Genomic DNA, 19,873 nt, shown 5'->3' with positions numbered 1-19,873 from the left:
CTATCTTAATTATCACTTCAAAAGTTTTTTTTTTTCCTCTTACTTAATTGGCCTCTCAGAGTTGGTAAGACAACTCCCACCTGTTTATGTTCTCTGTATGTGTGTGTATATATATCTCCTCAATATCTATTCCACTCTATATGCATCCAAAGAAGTGGGCTGTAGCCCACGAAAGCTTATGCTCTAATAAATTTGTTAGTCTCTAAGGTGCCACAAGTACTCCTGTTCTTTTTTGCGGATACAGACTAACACGGCTGCTACTCTGAAACCTGGATTAGTAGTGATGCTGCTGAATAGGCTGTCTTGTGGCCAAAATGTCACACATAGATCACAGATTCACAAGTGGAGCCCTATGAGTTTCATGCCCTTGACTGTTTTCCTCTTTGTCTCTTGGCCTTCCACCAGCACTGGCATTGGCAGTATTGCCAACCCTAAATGTTCAAAAATCATGAGATTGGCTTTAAAATCACGAGATTATGTAAAATTAATACAATAGATGTGGTGTTCTTTTTATTTGCCTTCTGCTTTTTGAGCCTTTAGGGTGCACTGGAGTCACATTTTGAAGCTTTCTCCACAGCCACGAGGGCTAGAAACTTACTGTTTCTTTAAGAATGAAGGCTGAAATCATCACATATCTACTTGATTCCAGGAGCTAGGGCTTTAAGGAAAACAATAATTATCAACAAAGAGTCCTGTGGCACCTTATAGATTAACAGATGTATTGGAGCACAATACATCTGTTAGTCTATAAGGTGCCACAGGACTCTTTGTTGCTTTTTACAGATCCAGACTAACATGGCTACCCCTCTAAAAATTATCATGATATTCATGACAAAATCATGGGAGATGGTAACACTGCATTGGCTACACCTCCCTGGCAACCAGCCCTGTCCTTAGGCATACGCAGCATATGCTGCTGTGTAGGGCAGCTGAAAATTTGGGGCACCACTGGGTCTTAGTGTCCACCCTCCTGGGTCTTCCTATCCCTGTTCTGACCCTTCCTGCAGGCTCCCACCACAGCTGGCTGCTGCAGCCTGGTGACTCTTACTCCGGAGGGGATCTAGTAACTTAAAAGTGAAAAAGCCTTCCAGCCTGCCAGACCTATTAGCACAACATTGAAACTGTTAAAGAGCCATTCAAGTGGTAATGAAACCATTTAACAGGCATTTGCCAACCCCCAGCTAAATTTGTCAGTAAATTCAGCAACTGACAGTAAACAGTTGTGCATTACTGTAATATTTACTTAGAACATGTTAGTCTACAGGACCTTAGTTTAAAATTTGCTTTAAAATATTTCATTTGTGTGTTGGTGAAGATGATAAAATCACATCTCTAAAAAAATCCTTGCGTAGATTTTTAGAGGCACAATCATCTTTAGCCTTAAATGCTTGGATCTTCAGACATATAGTTTTTTAAATAAATCCTTCAAAAGACCACCCTTATCTAAAATACACATTTTAATTTTAATTACTATAGTAAAAACTTGCTTCCAAAGTCTTCCTGTCCATCCCTTTCTCCCTCCCCTCTCCCCCACTGAAGACTTAAAGGGACAACACCCCTTTCCTTCCAGATAGCTGGACAAAGAGTTTCCCTTTCTTTACTTCTGACTATCTGATGAACTAGTTTTAAAAGAACCCTCCAGCAAAATCAGTACCTAGTAAAATATGAAATCCTTTGTTATACCTAAAATCTTTGGAAACATTTTTTAAAAATGGTGAAATTTCATAAACATGTCTATTGTTATGGAGATCACACAAAGTAAAATAGGGTTCCCTTTTTCTAAAAGCAATGAACATTGTTATGAACACACTAAACCTCTGTGACTGATTACTTTAAAATAATGTCTTTGTTTCAGTGAGTTAAATATGTAGTAATCTGGAACGATTACCTTATGAAGGCTTAAGAGTACATTTAAAATATAAAATCGGCTTAGAAATAGTGATTAAGAAAATGTAAAACAGAAGAGCTGCATCATGCATTCCATAATATTTAATGTTGTATTCAGCAAGACAGCTGACTCACCCTTACTACAAAGTTTGGGCAAGTAAATTTCTGACAAACTTCAGGGCATATCAAAAAACCTGTGACTGACATTTTTTATTCCCAAGTTTAGTGCTTTTAATTAGTTTCCATCTGCATATCCAGTGTTCACCGTCTGGCATGTTTTCCACTGCATGCCAGATGGTGAAGACTGGACATGCAGAAGGTATCTAATTAAAAGCACATTTTCTTTAGAAAGAAATTGCAGAAGGGGGCGAGGCCTGGGGCAGAGCACGGGTATAGGCAGGGCCACAGGCAGAAGAGGTGGGCTGGGGAGCTAGCTTCCCCAAGCGGCAGCTTCACCCACTGCCCATGACAACTGGTAAGAGCAGGTTGGCTCCCGCACACCCAGTGCACACTGCAGTCTCCTTAGGCAGGGGCCGTATTCACAGAGCTAAATGCGCCGGCGCTGCGCATTCTGCGTGAGGGAGAGGGCATGGGGGAACTGTGACTCTCTGCTGCCATGAGGCAGGCCGGGCGTCTCTGTATCCTTTGCTGCCTTGTCCCTCCCCCATCCTGGGCTGTGAGCCCGGGCTGCCATCGGGCATAGGGGCACCAGTTTAATCAGGGCCGGCTCCAGCTTTTTTGCAACCCCAAGCGGCGAAGTGAAGGAGGGGAAAAAAAAAAAAAAAAAAAAAAAAAGATAAAGCCGATCAGTGGCACTTCGGTGGCAGCTCAATCGCACTGCTTCCTTCTTCGGCGGCAATTCGGCGGCGGGTCCTTTGTTCCCTCTCTTCCTCTTCGGCGGCAGCTCAAAGAGGAAGAGAGGGACTGAGGGACCCGCCGCCAAAGACCCGGACATGCCGCCCCTTTCCACTGGCCGCCCCAAGTACTTGCTTCCTTCGCTGGTGCCTGGAGCCGGCCCTGAGTTTAATAATACTACATAGATCCCCATAAATCCTAAGGACGGCCCTGCTGGCAACATTCCTGTGATTTTCCCCACCCTCGCAACTCCTCTCACTGCACAGAGCAAAACCCACGGTGTCACAGAGCAGCATTAGCTTACGAGTTTCCTTTGGCTGCTCTTCAAATATTATCCTGAGGGGAGACAGGAGTGGAAGACAGGAAAACAGGAAATAAAGTGCAGGGTTGAGAGAGCGAGAGAGAGAGAGGAGTAAGCCCGGGAAAGGGCGAAAGGAATTAACAAAGTGGGACTGAAGGACATGAAAATTGCAGAAGAAAGTCCTACAGGTCAAAACTCAGCTGACACCTGGTAGGTATTTGTGTTAGCATGTTATTTTTAACAGGTTTCTTTGATTTGTTTTGAAAAGGACAGGCCTTTTAGAATAATGTCCCGTACTTCGGACACTCTGTTATCATTTGTCTTTTCTTTTTTCTTCTTCAGCTGCAGTTTCTTTATTGCTGTCATCATCTGTCTCCCAGGTTTTTTTTGTTAGTTTGCTTGTTTTGTTTTTTAAATTCCTTCACCATCACACTCTCACTTTCATGCCTGACAGTTCTTGAGCCAGACCTGAGAAGGGATGGGAAGGATTGGTATGAGCAATGTTGCTGTTAAAGGGCTCCTCCCATAGCCATTGCGGAGAAAGGGAAAGGGAACACATTTGTTGGGGCAGTTCTTGAAGGAGTAAGACTGGTGAATTGCTAGTGTGCCTAACATCAGTTCCCTCTACGAATGAAATCCGCTCCTGCAAACTCTTCCTCATAAGCTGACCTCACTCACATGAATTGAGTTTGCAGTATCAGGTTTTAAGAGTCACATATTGAGGGTCCTTGAACTTGAGCAAACAGGCTGAAAAGGGAGTAAACATTTTAAAGAATAGTGGAAACTTGGATCCTTAGCTGGTGTAAAGTGGCATACGTGTATTGAAACCAATAGAGCTACACTGATTTACACCAAATGAGGATCTGACTCAGGGTGTTGAAATGGCCAGAAGAAAATGTACATGACTAAAAATAAGGAAAAAATAGTTGGCAAGTAATAAGTTAGCCTTATGTGTATTTCTGATTTTAGTGCAGATGTGAAAAATACATTTATTCAGACATGCAAATTCCTCTGTTTATTGTAATATGGAAAATATTTTTTAAAGCCCCACAATTTAGTAAAATAATTTATGGATTTAATTTCTCACTGATAAAATGTAGGTATACAGGCATCTTTGCAGACACAAAATTAGCTCATAAATCTAATTTGAAGAAGCAGATTTTCTCTACAACCTAATGAAACTTGTAAATAAAAATCTCTCAGATTAGCAGTAAACTGTAATATAAAAGTCTTCAGAAACAGGGCCTGATTATCATTTATAGTAAAGGTATTTTACAGCACTCTGGCAATGGGTCTTAAAGTGAGTTTCATTTCATATCCATTTAAGGCCCCATTACATTACTAGAGTGATGTAAAGCGGTTTAGTGTAAATAAATCCACTCATATATAGCCTGTTACATCTACACATATACAGCCTGGTCCTGTTGTGTCATACTCCAGTATGGGACTGTTTGTGCAGTTAGCTCTACTCTGCATGAGTAAGGCTCACAGAATCCATCCCAAAATATGATGCTATCGTTTTAATCTAATCACTGAGTGATACTGGTATAAAATATTTGGTTGAACCATTGTAGTTGACTACTAAAGAATTGCTATTTCAAAATATGGAATTATTTTGATGACTAAAGTAAATGGCAAGGAAAAAGTATGAAAATTCCATGTCTACCTTATTCAGGCTACTTGTGTGAGAGTTCCTTGACCTTTTCTACAGCATGCAGGAATTAAATAAATAGACATTCTGGTTCCAGTGAACTCATTACAATAATTCATGACTTCCTCTAGGGCCAAGCAAACTGAGGGTAATGTTTCTTTAGATAGCACAGTACAATAGTATTTCTCGAGGAGTATAACTTTATTATCTCTTTGGAATGACAACTGAACAATTCAATTAATCAGTGGGACAGGAGCTATACTTGTCATCTTTTCTGAGATTTGGGGGCATTTTTCATTTGCTCATTTTGGTCTTGCAGGCAATACTGTTGCCTGACTATTGGCTATGGGGATAACAGATGTTTTTCGTCTCCCTCCCAATCCTTTTTCCTCTTTGTTGTTCAATTATGACACTATTTTCCCTTTTAGAAAGATTTGGTTAATCTTAAAATGACTGTTCAAGAATTATGTTTTATTGAAATTAAATATGCATTTTATTCAAAGGTTGCGATTCTTTATGTCCTCATGATGACAGCTGTGTGTGTGTGTGTGTTGCCATCCTGCTTATTGCTTCCTGCTCATTTTCTGGTTCCTGCTCTCTAAACTCAGTGTTTCAGTTCCTATTCCTGTATATGTACATAGCATTGGGTGTGTGCGGTTACCCAAGGCCTGCTGCTACAAACCTGCCATTTGGACTGTTATGTTTTGTTCACACTGTTGCTGACTTGCCTGGTTCATGGTTATTATATGTTTTGGTTTGATTGACCACCTACTTACATGTCTAGCTTCGATTTCCTTGTGTTTTGGTATAACAGTTCTGGGGTGGACCAGAGAGTAACATTATTGCGACGAGTGATTCTATTCTGCAACACATGCTGCCTGCACATTCTTTGGCTGTTGACTGGCAATACTTTATTTGGAATTTTTGGAACTACAGTATGTGCAGATCTTGAACTTTGTGATGCTGCCAGATTACCCTTTCTACAGAACCACTTAGCCCATGATGGCATTGATATTTATAATGCACTCCCAGAGCCCAAGTCCTCCTTTTGATGTGGCTATGCAGCGCCTCAATGATTATTTTGGGACTGGAGATTCTGTTTTGCTGAGGAAAACATATTTTGAAGCTTGCCAGCAGCCCAACAAAACCATATGTGAGTTTGCGTGTCATTTGTGGTGGTTGGCCCAGGACTGTGAATTTGGGAACATTATGATGAACATGCTCAGGGATATTTTTGTGACTAGCATAGCCAATGACTGCCCGGGTGAACAGTTACTGGCTGAAGATGTTAGAACTCTAACTTTTGATGCTTCAGTTGCTAGCAGTGAGGCATTTGAGAGGGCCCGGTTTGAAAGGGGTCTGTGTCTCAGACTGCTGCTACCTTTGTGTCTACACTTAAACCATTAGCTGCTCCTGCTTCCATCACCCCCAAAAAAGACATACAATGCTACCTACTCCTGTTCCGCACCCTCAGCAGCAAAAGTTGCCAGCTTCTCACTTTCTGCTGTGGTAGTACGAGTCACTTGGTCAACTTCCCTGCCTGCCTGTATAGAACTGCTGTGTGCTGGGCTCGTGGGAATGAAGGACACTTTAAATTAGAATACTGTCGTATACTGTTTTGCAATGATGGGAGGCCTGAAATGTATGCTGTAAACGTGGAGCCACATGCGACCACTTTTATCAGGGACTCTGATATTTCCTTTAGTAGACGCATAGACTCTAAGGTCAGAAGGGACCATTATTATCATCTAGTCTGACCTTCCGCATGATGCGGGCCACAAAAGCTGACCCACCCACTCCTGGAAGAATTCTCTCCCTTGACTCAACTGTTGAAGTCCCCAAATCATGATTTAAAGACTTCAAATCGCTGAGAATCCTCCAGCAAGCGACCCCTTTAGTACGATCATCTCATGCAGCAAGGCGCTGGGCACTGGTATCCATATCCGATAAATTAATGGTGTACCTCTAAATGCATGGTGGATACAGGTGCTGAAGTTAACCTTCTCCCCTCTGGATTAGTTCACTGGTTATAAAAGATTGGAATTTGTATGTTTTGCAGACAGTGGGTAAAGCTATATGCTCTGTGCTCTACAAAGGCATAGCCTTGACTGAAATGTTTTATACTGTTAAAGACACTCTGTGAATGCTGCTCTGTTGCTGTGTTTATAATTATTATTTTTATGAAATAAGTGATTGACAGTAATTGGTATTAATCATGGGGTAGTTTGTTTACTACAAGTATTTGCAATCTGAAGTTTTTGTATAAATGAAGAATGAATGTTTATGGCTCTGTGGAAGACACTTGAGTCAAAGCATTAGCCATAACTATATATTTTACATATTAAGAATTATGTTTCTTACTTAGTTCCTAATCAAATGTTAGTTATTTAAATGTTTAAATTTTGTTTGGTTTTTAATGGGATGTTAAAGCCTCTCTCCTTGTAATTTGGTTTAATTAACTACAATCACACACAAATATGATAAAAATATAGCATTATATTAGATCAGTGGTTCTCAAACTTTAGCAACCTGAGGACCCACATTTTGATTTAAAAATTTTCCACAGACCCCCAAACCCCCCACTTAGCCCCAGGCCCCACCCCAGCCCCTTCTCTTCCCCGCCTCTTTCTGCCCCCCCTGAGCACGCCCCATCCCCGCTCCTCCCCCTCGCTCCCAGTGCCTCCTGCACGCCGCTGAACAGCTGTTCCCTGGTGTGTAGGAGGCACTGGAAGGGAGGGGGAGAAGTTGAGCAGCGGGGTGGATGGGCCCCCTGGAGTACCCTCACAGATCCCATTTTTAGAAACGCTGCATTAGATCATTATAGTGTTGAATAGTGCTGAATGCTGCAGCTATCTCTGGAATATATACGATGCATAGAAAGGAATATAATATTGTACCAGCCATTCTTAATGTATAATAAGTAACAATATAATATCATAAATCAAATGCACTAAATCAATTGATGCTACACATGAATGGAGTTAGGTGGTCACATTTGTATTCATTTTTAGAAAGTAGTTTAAAATTTCAGTTTAGACAAAAACTTTTTTTTTTTTTTAAGCTAAAGTAGTTTAGGCAAAAGGCCTGATGTTGCAGTTCTTACTCAGTCAAAATTCCTAGTGAATTTAGAATCATAGAACCATAGGGTTAGAAGGGACTGCCAGGGTCATCTAGTCTAATCCCCTGCCAAGTTGCAGGATTTGTTGTGTGTATACCATCCAAAACAGATGGCTGTCCAGTCTTTTTTTGAAAACGTCTAGTGAAAGAGATTCCATGACTTCCCTAGGCAGTTTATTCCATTGTCCTACCATACTTACTGTTAGGAAGTTTTTCTTAGCTGGTTACATCTATGACATCAAAGTCAAAGAACAGAAGTGCACGCAAATGCAGATGGCTCTCTCGCCTGCCCATGCTAGTTGAAAGGCGACCTGTAATAGAGACAGAATTTATCAGATTTGCCAACTTCTTTCACATTAGGTGTGCCCCAGTGACTTGTTTAATGGAAAGTTAGCTTGTATAAAGACTACAGGATTGACCCCTTGGTTAGAGATACAGACTGCTTTCTCATTTCATTGTGTGTGTGTGTGTCATGAGTGAGCTTGATCCTATAAATTGCTGAGTGTGCTAGCTCCAATCTAGAACAGCACTTAAGTGCATATTTAATTTTAAGTTACTAGGACTGCTGATGTGCTTAAAGTTAAGCATGTACTTAAATGCTGTGCTTAATCAGGGCCATGGTATTCGGCATTTCACAGTATCAGGGCCATAATGAGCAACAATTAGTCTGCATCACCAACAGCAATCAGATAAAATAATTTGGGCTAAATCCTACAAGACATGACTCCTTTATACAGGGAATAAACAGGGAATAATACATCTGAAATAAACAGTTATACTGGCAGGGCTGGTGCAAGGAAGTTTTGCGCCCTAGGCGAAACTTCCACCTTGTGCCCCCTCCCCGCCCTGCGGCAGTTTCCCGCCCCCCCTCCTCCCTGAGGTGCCACACCCCTGTGGCAGCTCCCACCCCCTCAGGGAGCCGTGCGGCAGCTCCCCACCCCAGCTCACCTCTGCTCCGCCTCCTCCCCGAGCACGCCGCCCCCACTCTAATTCTCCTCCCCTCCCAGGCTTGCAGCGCCAAACAGCTGATTGGCACCGCAAGCCTGGGAGGTGGGAGAAGTGGAGCGGCCGCTGCGCTGGGAGAGGGAGTCTGAGCCACACATGTCAGCGCACTGCCGGCAGCCTAGCCCAGGAACACTGTAAAAAAAAAAAAAAAAAAAATTGGGGGCACCGCTTTTTGGCGCCCCCAAATCTTGGCGCCCTAGGCAACTGCCTAGTTTGCCTTAATGGTAGCACCAGCCCTGTATACTGGCATGAAATTGGTGCGAATGCAAACAGACTCAGCACCACTGACTTTAAATGATTTTCCCCCTAAATAAGAAGTGAAAGAGCTGTGTCTCTCTACTCCTTTGGTATAATTGAAATAAAATCCATTAAATAGAATGTTGTCCGAGGTTTAATGTTACTTACTTTGAAAGGATTCTGCTTAGTTGCATATTGCACTTATGCAGCAGAGACTATCCATTAGTCTACCAGAAAGGGAAATTTGTGCAAAACTCATATGAATAATTTTCCGTTGATCTCTCTTAAATTAGATCAGCTAGAATTTTTTTTCTAAACTTTTTAACAGTTCAAATAACTGGTTTGCTATAGCCAGCTCTGCAGCAGTCCTTTGGTTATATGTGAATTCACTGAATATGAACATACTATGTGTTGTAAGTATGGAGATCAATTATTTGGCCAAACAGTACAAAAATTCACTCCAGGCGACAAATTAATATATCCCTGAATCGGTAACATTTTTAACAAATAAAGTCAGTATTTCCATTCCTTTGACCCCTCTTAACTGTCAGTCTCATATAACTAGATTCTGTGTTCACTTACTTAATCATAAATGCAGAGAAACTCATTGAAGTCAGTGCTCGTAGTACAGAATGTAAAGATAATTGATGTTCAAATTTGGGAGAGTCCACTGAATATGTTTGTACTTGTAAGAATTTTTTTTTACTGTGGGTAGGGGAGTGGTTTATTCTTGATTCCCTAGCATGAGAAATTAAACCAAAATGGTTTCTGCCTGTGTCTTTAGAAAATGAAAGATTGTGTAGCAGTGTTTAAAGACAGTCGAGAATAACCTGACTATCCTAGTCAGCATTTTCTCTCTCTCTCTCTCTCTCTCTCTCTCTCAGTAAAACAAGTTCTAATGTCCAGCACTGTGTGGCTTATTGTAAGCATGCACTAGTTCCTCTCTTTATCTACATTTGGTTTACTGTAATTTATTATTTAGTAAAGTAACCCACATGGTTTCACATAGCGCTTTTCAGATTCTGTTCTACCTGTGAAGTCAGCCTGACAAAGCTATAGTTATCAGTTCCTTGAGTCTTGGACAGACATGAGAACAGTGGATTTATGTTGCATGCATCCAGAAAGACATCTTATTAGCTTTCTTTAATCTTATAATATATGTACGTTAGTGTTTTTAGAGAAATTTTCTATGCCGGCTATAATAGAGCTATACACAGTATGGTTTAAACACAAATTTTATTTTTAATGCCTTGTGCTAATCCAGAAATAAAGTTGGCTGCGTTCTGTTTGCCTTTACTAGAATGAGACGAGCAGTAGCATCAAATTAGATGAGTAACAGTTCAACTCCTGCCACTACGTGCTGCACTTAAGGGGAGGGGTTCTGTGCTTCAATTTTGCCTAAACAGTAACATGAGATTGGAATGCCACAGCTGATTCATGCTTTGGGTTTTTTCTCCCTGATCAGGGTTTCTTTTACCATCAGGAATTGTCCTTTTCTTGTACTAGGTTAAGATTAACACCACATTTGTTTATTTCTCATGAGATGAGTAAATCCAGCCCCAACACAAATATCCTATAGCGGTTTTAGTTAGTAATAAATTGAGATTTTGTCCTGATTTTTGTAGAATGGAATGTCAGATGAGGATTAAAACTTAAATAATGTCACAGTTCATGTCATTGACACATAGAACATATGGTGACATCAACACCATGATTATCACAGGAACATGAGCATAAGCTAGTATTTCATGCTTTAAACAATTTTGAAGAAAGCAGAATGCAAATGGGAAGATCCTATTGACTGAGTGGAAAAGAAAAACTTCCAAAGAGGAGGTTTGATTTTGCAAGTTTCTGAGCACTCATTAAGCAATTCAAAGAGTTCTCAAGTAGAGTTGTCCTAAATCAGGTCCATTAAACTCAGAGCTACAGTATGAATCTACAGAAAAATGTGAGAGTCTCTGGATTAAGTTTAGAAGTGTGAGCAACAAGGGTGATGTCGTGGTGGGATTCTGCTACAGACCACCACACCAGGGGGATGAGGTGAACGAGGCTTTCTTCAGGTAACTAACAGAAGTTACTAGATCACAGACCCTGGTTCTCATGGGGGACTTCAATCACCCCGATATCTGCTGGGAGAGCAATACAGCAGTACACAGACAATCCAGGAAGTTTTTGGAAAGTGTAGGGGACAATTTCCTGGTGCAAGTGCTGGAGGAACCAACTAGGGGCAGAGCTCTTCTCGACCTGCTGCTCACAAACAGGGAAGAATTAGTAGGGGAAGCAAAAGTGGATGGGAACCTGGGAGGCAGTGAGCATGAGATGATAGAGTTGAGGATCCTGACACAAGGAAGAAAGGAGAGCAGCAAAATACGGATCCTGGACTTCAGAAGAGCAGACTGACTCCCTCAGGGAACTGATGGGCAGGATCCCCTGGGAGAATAACATGAGAGGGAAAGGAGTCCAGGAGAGCTGGCTGTATTTTAAAGAGTTCTTATTGAGGTTGCAGGATGTGTAGAAAGAATAGTAAATATGGCAGGCGACCAGCTTGGCTTAACAGTGAAATCCTTGCTGATCTTACGCACAAAAAAGCTTACAAGAAGTGGAAGATTGGACAAATGACACTGGTCTACAATTTTTGAGAAGTCGTCTGCTTCAGAGATAAAATGTGCTATTTATTATGTATTTTGATGTTCTGAATTCAAATATGACAATTAAAACAACCGATTGGCTACTGTTTCTAAGATATTTAAGTTTTTACATTTTATGTCTATGTATATTGTGTAGATAGTAGAGTTTTAATCATAAATTGTAAACCTAGGTCTTTTCATGTGTTTATGGTTGCTTTACATGATACTATTTCACCTGTCCTGTTTATGTAACACTTTAAAAATCAGCAAAAGAGTTATATAACTAAAATGTATTATGAAACAAAAGGCAAAAAACTATTATGTACATAGTTTAGTCCTATTCAGTGTCTACTCGGCGCTTCTTGGCTTGTCTCTTGTATTCATTAAATGGTGCATCTCTTGTCACTGTCCAGCAATAGTCTGCAAGCATTGATGGGCTCCATTTGCCCTGATAGTGTTTCTCCATTGTTGCAATGTCCTGGTGAAATCGCTCGCCGTGCTCATTGCTCACTGCTCCGCAGTTCGGTGGAAAAAAATCTAGATGAGAGTGCAAAAAATGTATCTTTAGTGACGTTGCAACCAAGGCTTTTGTATGCCTTGAGGAGGTTTTCCACCAACAACCTGTAGTTGTCTGCCTTGTTGTTTCCGAGAAAATTTATTGCCACTAACTGGAAGGCTTTCCATGCCATCTTTTCCTTGCCACGCAGTGCATGGTCAAATGCATCATCTCAAAGAAGTTCACGAATCTGAGGACCAACAAAGACACCTTCCTTTATCTTAGCTTCACTTAACCTCGGAAATTTTCCACGGAGGTACTTGAAAGCTGCTTGTGTTTTGTCTATGGCCTTGACAAAGTTCTTCATCAGACCCAGCTTGATGTGTAAGGGTGGTAACAAAATCTTCCTTGATTCAACAAGTGGTGGATGCTGAACACTTTTCCTCCCAGGCTCCAATGACTGTCAGAGTGGCCAATCTTTCTTGATGTAGTGGGAATCTCTTGCACGACTATCCCATTCGCAGAGAAAACAGCAGTACTTTGTGTATCCAGTCTGCAGATCAAGGAAGAGAGCAACAACCTTCAAATCACCACAAAGCTGCCGCTGATGTTGGTCATAGTTTATGCACCTCAAAAGTTGTTTCATGTTATCATAGGTTTCCTTCATATGGACTGCATGACCAACTGGAATTGATGGCAAAACATTGCCATTATGCAGTAAAACAGCTTTAAGACTCATCTTCGATGAATCAATGAACAGTCTCCACTCATCTGGATCATGAACGATGTTGAGGGCTGCCATCACACCATCGATGTTGTTACAGGCTACAAGATCACCTTCCATGAAAAAGAATGGGACAAGATCCTTTTGACAGTCACGGAACATGGAAACCCTAACATCACCTGCCAGGAGATTCCACTGCTGTAGTCTGGAGCCCAACAGCTCTGCCTTACTCTTGGGTAGTTCCAAATCCCTGACAAGGTCATTCAGTTCACCTTGTGTTATGAGGTGTGGTTCAGAAGAGGAGGATGGGAGAAAATGTGGGTCCTGTGACATTGATGGTTCAGGACCAGAAGTTTCATCCTCTTCCTCGTCTGACTCAAGTGAGAGTGATTCTGGTGCATCAGGAACCGGCAGTCCTCCTCTGTGGGGTACTGGGCATATAGCTGATGGAATGTTTGGATAATGCACAGTCCACTTTTTCTTCTTTGACACACCTTTCCCAACTGGAGGCACCATGCAGAAGTAACAATTGCTGGTGTGATCTGTTGGCTCTCTCCAAATCATTGGCACTGCAAAAGGCATAGATTTCCTTTTCCTGTTCAACCACTGGTGAAGATTTGTTGCAAAAGTGTTGCAGCATATGTGTGGGGCCCACCTCTTGTCCTGCTCTCCAATTTTGCAGCCAAAATAAAGGTGATAGGCTTTCTTAACCATAGTGGTTATACTGCGCTTTTGTGATGCAAAAGTCACTTCACCACAAACATAGCAGAAGTTATCTGCACTGTTCACACAAGTACGAGGCATCTCTGCTCACTTTGGCTAAACAGAAATGTGTCCCTTTGCAAAATCAAACACTGACAAATAAGAGAGCATGACACTGTATGATTTCTAGAGCTGATATAGGACAATTTGTTCAGCAGAGTGACGTAAGCTTCTTTATGATTGCATCATCCATGACTTCTAGGAATAACATGATGCAATTCATATCATGTATGATGCAATTCCAGCTTCAGATTGCATCATTCATTGTTTTGCCTAAAAAGCAAGTACTGTCCAAACCCAGTCATAGATTTATTCATAGATCCAGGCAAAGATGTATATTAATCATTTCTGGTTTAAATTGAGATCCCTTCCCTTTATAACTCACTTATCCTTCGCCATTCCCAAGTCAAGGGTCGTATATACTGACCCAACAGCATATCTTGAAAACTAGAGCCAATCAACAATTTTAAGCATCCTTTTTGTTCTCAGTGACCCAGAATTAGTAAAGTTTGACTACATTTATTTCAGAAGCATTTTGGCTGTAGAGCAGTGTGACCAGGGAGGAGTATAAAAATATTGCTCAGACATGCAGGAGTGAAATCAGGAAGGCCAAATCACACTTGGAGTTGCAGCTAGCAAGGGATGTTAAGAGTAACAAGAAGGGTTTCTACAGGTATGTTAGCAACAAGAAGGTGGTCAAGGAAAGTGTGGGCCCCTTACTGAACGGGGGAGGCAACCTAGTAACAGAGGCTGTGGAAAAAGCTAATGTACTCAATGCGTTTTTGGCCTCTGTCTTCACTAACAAGGTCAGCTCCCAGACTACTGAACTGGGCAGCACAGCATGGGGAGAAAGAAGTGGTTCAGGACTATTTAGAAAAGCTGGTCGAGCACAAGTCCATGGGGCCGGATGCGCTGCATCCTAGGGTGCTATCGGAGTTGGTGGATGTGATTGCAGAGCCATTGGCCATTATCTTTGAAAACTCATGGCGATCAGGGGAGGTCCTGGGTGACTGGAAAAAGGCTAATGTAGTGCTCATCTTTAAAAAAGGGAAGGAGGAGGATCTGGGGAACTACAGGCAAGTCAGCCTCACCTCGGTCCCTGGAAAAATCATGGAGCAGGTCCTCAAGGAATCAATTCTGAAGCACATAGGGAGGAGAGGAAAGTGATCAGGAATAGTCAGCATGGATTCACCAAGGGCAAGTCATGCCTGACTAACCTAATTGCCTTCTATGAGGAGATAACTGGCTCTGTGGATGTGGGGAAAGCAGTGGACGTGTTATTCCTTGACTTTAGCAAAGCTTTTGATACGGTCTCCCACAGTGTTCTTGTCAGCAAGTTAAAGAAATATGGGTTGGATGAATGTACTATAAGGTGGCTAGAAAGCTGGCTAGATTGTCAGGCTAATGGGTAGTGAACAATGGCTCCATGTCTAGCTGGCAGCTGGTATCAAGCGGAGTGCCCCAAGGGTCGATCCTGGGGCCAATTTTGTTCAATATCTTCATTAATGATCTGGAGGATGGCATGGATTGCATCCTTAGCAAGTTTGCAGATGACACTAAACTGGGAGGAGTGGTAGATATGCTGGAGGGTAGGGATAGGATACAGAGGGACCTAGACAAATTAAAGGATTGGGCCAAAAAAAATCTGATGAGGTTCAACAAGGACAAGTGCAGAGTCCTGCACTTAGGAAGGAAGAATCCCATACACTGCTACAGACTAGGGACCGAGTGGCTAGGCAGCAGTTCTGCAGAAAAGGACCTAGGGGTTATGGTGGATGAGAAGCTGGATATGAGTCGACAGTGACGGTCAGAGGGGTGAAATATTGGAACAGCCTTCCGAGGGAAACGGTGGGGGCGAAGGACCTGTCTGGTTTCAAGATTAAGTTAGATAAGTTTATGGAGGGAATGGTTTAATGGAATAGCATGATTTTAGCCAAATGAATACCGTGCCTTGGTAGGTAAATAGTATAATGGCCAATGAGGGTCAGGCTGGAGACTCTTGCCTACATGCTCGGGGTTTTTCTGATCGCCATATTTGGGGTCGGGAAGGAATTTTCCTCCAGGGTAGCTTGGCAGAGGCCCTGGAGGTTTTTCGCCTTCCTCCGCAGCATGGGGCAGGGATCGCTAGCAGGAGGGTTCTCTGCCAATTGAAGTCACTAAGCCACAGGATTTGGGGACTTCAACAGCAGAGTCAAGGGAAAGGGTAGGGACGGCTTTGTGGCCTGCGACATGCAGGGGGTCAGACCAGATGATCATAATGGTCCCTTCTGACCTTAAAGTCTATGAGTCTATGAGTGTACCCTTGTTGCCAAGAAGGCTAATGGCATTTTGGGCTGTATAAGTAGGGGCATTGCCAGCAGATAGAAGGATGTGATCATTCCCCTCTATTCAGCATTGGTGAGGCCTCATCTGGAGTACAGTATCCAGTTTTGGGCCCCACACTACAAGAAGGATGTGGAAAAATTGGAAAGAGTCCAGCGGAGGGCAACAAAAATTATTAGGGGTCTGGAGCACATGTCTTATGAGGAGAGGCTGAGGGAACTGGGATTATTTAGTTTACAGAAGAGAAGAATGAGGGGGGATTTGATAGCTGCTTTCAACTACCTGATAGAGCGTTCCAAAGAGGATGGATCTAGACTATTCTCAGTGGCACCAGATGATAGAACAAGGAGTAACGGTCTTAAGTTGCAGTGGAGGAGGTTTAGGTTGGATAACTTTTTCACTAGGAGGGTGGTGAAGCACTGGAATGGGTTACCTAGGGAATGGGTTACCTAGGGAGGTGGTGGAATCTCCTTCCTTAGAGGTTTTTAAGGTCAGGCTTGACAAAGCCCTAGCTGGGATGATTTAGTTGGGGTTTAGGCCCTGCTTTGAGCAGGGGGTTGGACTAGATGACCTCCTGAGGTCCCTTCCAACCCTGATATTCTATGATTCTAAACGTGGGGTACTATTCACAACTGTCCAGGGATACTAAATTGGAATAACTGTTTGCTGTGGGAAAATATCTTCTGTAGTGACAGGGCAAGGTGTTGAGACTGGTGCTCTGTATCTCACATCATCAGATCATTACGGTCCAATCTTGCAAGTCAAAGCAGAATTCCTACCTATAGCAATGTGAGTTCCAGAGAGCAAAGGTGGCTTGCAACTCAGCCTGTAAATGGTTGAGACAAGGCTGTGGGTAATTTCTGGCAGAGAACTGTACATTTACGTCATATTAAAGCAAAGTGTGAAAACCAAAACGTTTTCATTTAATTTCAAGTAGATGCTAAGGGTTTGATCCAAAGCACGTTGATGTTCATGGGAGTCTTTCCATTCAGGGTGGCTCCAGGCACCAGTGCAGCAAGCTGCGGGGGGCAGCAGTCAGGTGGCCTTCAGCGGTGTGCCTGTGGGAGGTCCGCCGGTACCGTGGTTTTGGTGGCAATTTGGCTGCAGGACCGGCAGTTCACCCGCAGAAATACCGCCAAATCCGCGTGACCGCAGACCGCCCACAGGCATTCCACATGGCAGGCCACCTGACTGCCGTGCTTGGGGTGGCAAAAAACAGAGCTTTCCATTGACTTTCATGGGCTTTGGCTCAGAATGTGTGTAAGGCAGATTTTGCTCTTAGAGCCACACGGTATTTTACAACTTTGTTGTTGTTCTCTCCTTGCTGATGGGGAATCTCTCATTCACTTACCTTATCTCCTAGGGGTCTGCCATGTATGTGGAGCTGAGGGCAAATATTCATGTTTATTGTTAAATTTAGGGAAACCCTCACAGCAGTTTAAAGACCGATTGTTTTGTTAATTAGCTTAATTTAAACTTTGATGGGATTTGTGGATGTCTCCACATAGTGTAACCAGATCCAAAAAGATAACTGTAATTTCTCTTTATGTCTTTTTTCCTTTGTTCATGTTTCCTATATTTAAGTGATATCAGGCTCAATTTTCTAGCATGAAATTCAAACTAAAAGAAAATTTATTTTTTTACAATTTGTACTTTTCAGGAGAAGGTGGATAACTGATGGATCATTTTGTGCTTCAGACAATACTGCTCTACACAGCGTTGTGCTTCAGTATATACCAAGGTCAAGGTAGAGATCTGAATGCATGCTTTTTACTTTGAAATGCATATACAACAAACAGAACTTTCTCTGTAGAAATTAGGGCTGACTCATTTCCAGCTCTTCCGTTATTTGATAACCTATCGTGCTAATAAATCAGTCTCTTTTCATTACAAAGCATGTGGGAGGGTCAAAAGCACCACAGTTCACCTTATAAAATTACCTTTTGTTAAATCAATAACTCATGTTGATATGAAATCAGACACATTTATCTATCTACTACTACTTTATCTCAGCCATTTTTGACCTGTATTTTCTTCTCTGGATTATTCATCTCCAATTTGCCCAGTTTTGTACTTCTCCAAGACTTCTTCCTGTGACACAGAGGCCTATTGCTGCCAGCTTGCAAAGGGTGCACTGTTCTGTAACAGCAACTCCTAACAGGCCTCACAAACTCATTACACCTAGCGCACCACTTTTAAAGTATTTATCCAAAAAGGGTCATTGACGTCTCTAATCAGGCATACCGATCCTCATAATTGTTGTAAGATGTATGTACGGATGATATTAAGGAGTTGTGTATATGTACTGAAAATATGTTTTAGGGACTATGTCTCAGGCAGGGTTGACATACAAAGGATGTAGTCACATGTGTACTCGATTCATATGTAAAAAAAGCATTGTAAGCCAACACAATGGAATCTGGTTTGTGTACAATGTCAACATGAAGATGTAAAGTCAACATGGAGCCACCACACCAGGGAGTAAACAATGACTTTGGGAAGTAGAAGGAGAAGGCAGAAAGATATCCTTCATCCCTCACTGAAGAAACAAAAAGGACAGTCGTTTTTGCATCTATGAAAGGAGGATCGACATCATGTCGGTTGGAGATGCTGGGAGATAAACTATCTCACCTAAAACAAATTTAGACAACAGTTTAGCCTGTTAAAGTTCAGTTTAGATTGTAGAAAGCATGTTATACTTTTTGTTTTATATGTAACCATTTCTGTTTCCACCATTATACTTATTCACTGTCTCTTAAATCTTAGCCTTTGATAATAAACTTCTGATTGTTTTCACTGTAAATATATCTGAGTGCTGTGATGTTATATTGCAGCTGATCCTCAGTTGAACCAAACAAACTGATGTTTGCACTGTTCCTTTGGGGACAGCTTACCTGGTAATTTCTAGGAGTGTCCAGTGGCTAAGGGCTGGACACTTCAGGGGAAGTGCTTCAAGGGGGTTTAGGGGCTGGGATGCACCTATTGCAAAGTAAGGGCTGGCAGAATCCTGAGGAGATTGTTTGTGTAGCCAACAGATTGGTAACATCAGGGAGCAGACGCTCACTTAAACACAAGCAAGTCTCTCTCGCTCACTGAGGCAGGGGGATAACAAGGTGACTCAGTTCTGGGCATCCCAAGGAAGAATCACACTTTTTGTTGCATGTGTCCTGGTTCTCATCCATATTGCTGGGGTCCTTCAAAACACTGGAGCTGACACTCCCATGGTTGTTGCTCCCCCTCTATATGCCACCTGGGGAGGGGGAACATCTGCCTGCCAAAGAAGGTGTCCGTGTTCCACCACTCTGTCATTCTTCCTTTATGGGAGGGCATTTTGGATCCCGCCAACTACACCAGTTGTGGATGAGTGCCGTCCCAGGGAACCCTCTCTTGGCTACCCCTGCAGGCACCCTGCCCTCAGTTTCATCTTAGTTCTTTATAATGACTTGCTCTCAAGCCAGAATACTTGAACAAGGGTCCCCCCATGCGGTCTTATTTAGTTAGTCTTTTCCCAAAAACACAGCTCAGCCCCCACCCTTCTTCATTTAGGACTCCTACAACTCATCAGGGGCCACGTCTGTTCTGTCAGGCTTGCTGCAGCCTTATAACTAGCTTCTCTCCACCTGGCCTCCCTTTGTAATTCCTGGGCAGAGAGAGATCAGGTCCCAAACTCTTTAAGATACAATAACCTGGTTCTTCTCCAAGCATTCATCTGGGATCACCTTCCTCTCTCTTAACACCTGCCTCTGCCCTTCCCTAGGTCTTTATCGTCTCCAGTAATCCCAAAGACCTTAAAGAGACATACCACAGAACAGGGGTTGACTGATGTCTAGTCCCTACTTCCTTTAAGGGTACAGTTACCCTGTTACAGGCAGCATGGGAAAAAGTACGA

At 42.4% G+C, this 19,873-nt stretch overlaps 1 protein-coding gene across 3 annotated transcripts in view; it reads left to right on the top strand.

The window, feature by feature from the left end:
• OSMR (oncostatin M receptor) overlaps window positions 1-19,873 on the top strand; it is an 80,832-nt gene that overhangs the window by 16,505 nt on the left and 44,454 nt on the right. For 2 of the 3 annotated variants that reach the window (XM_054032710.1, XM_054032707.1), the window contains exons 1-2: window positions 3,027-3,253; window positions 17,645-17,731. In XM_054032710.1, coding sequence (XP_053888685.1) covers window positions 17,662-17,731 — 70 coding nt within the window. In that variant the 5' untranslated portion in view covers window positions 3,027-3,253; window positions 17,645-17,661. Of the gene's footprint in view, window positions 1-3,026; window positions 3,254-17,644; window positions 17,732-19,873 lie in introns of those variants that run through there. The other variant, XM_054032708.1, reaches the window with a different exon arrangement.

This window comes from Malaclemys terrapin, chromosome 6 (assembly GCF_027887155.1).
Source record: "Malaclemys terrapin pileata isolate rMalTer1 chromosome 6, rMalTer1.hap1, whole genome shotgun sequence".
In the NCBI taxonomy this organism is placed as follows: domain Eukaryota; kingdom Metazoa; phylum Chordata; order Testudines; family Emydidae; genus Malaclemys; species Malaclemys terrapin.
The sequence above is the reverse complement of the archived record's forward strand: the minus strand, read 5'-3'. Positions and strand labels throughout refer to the sequence as shown.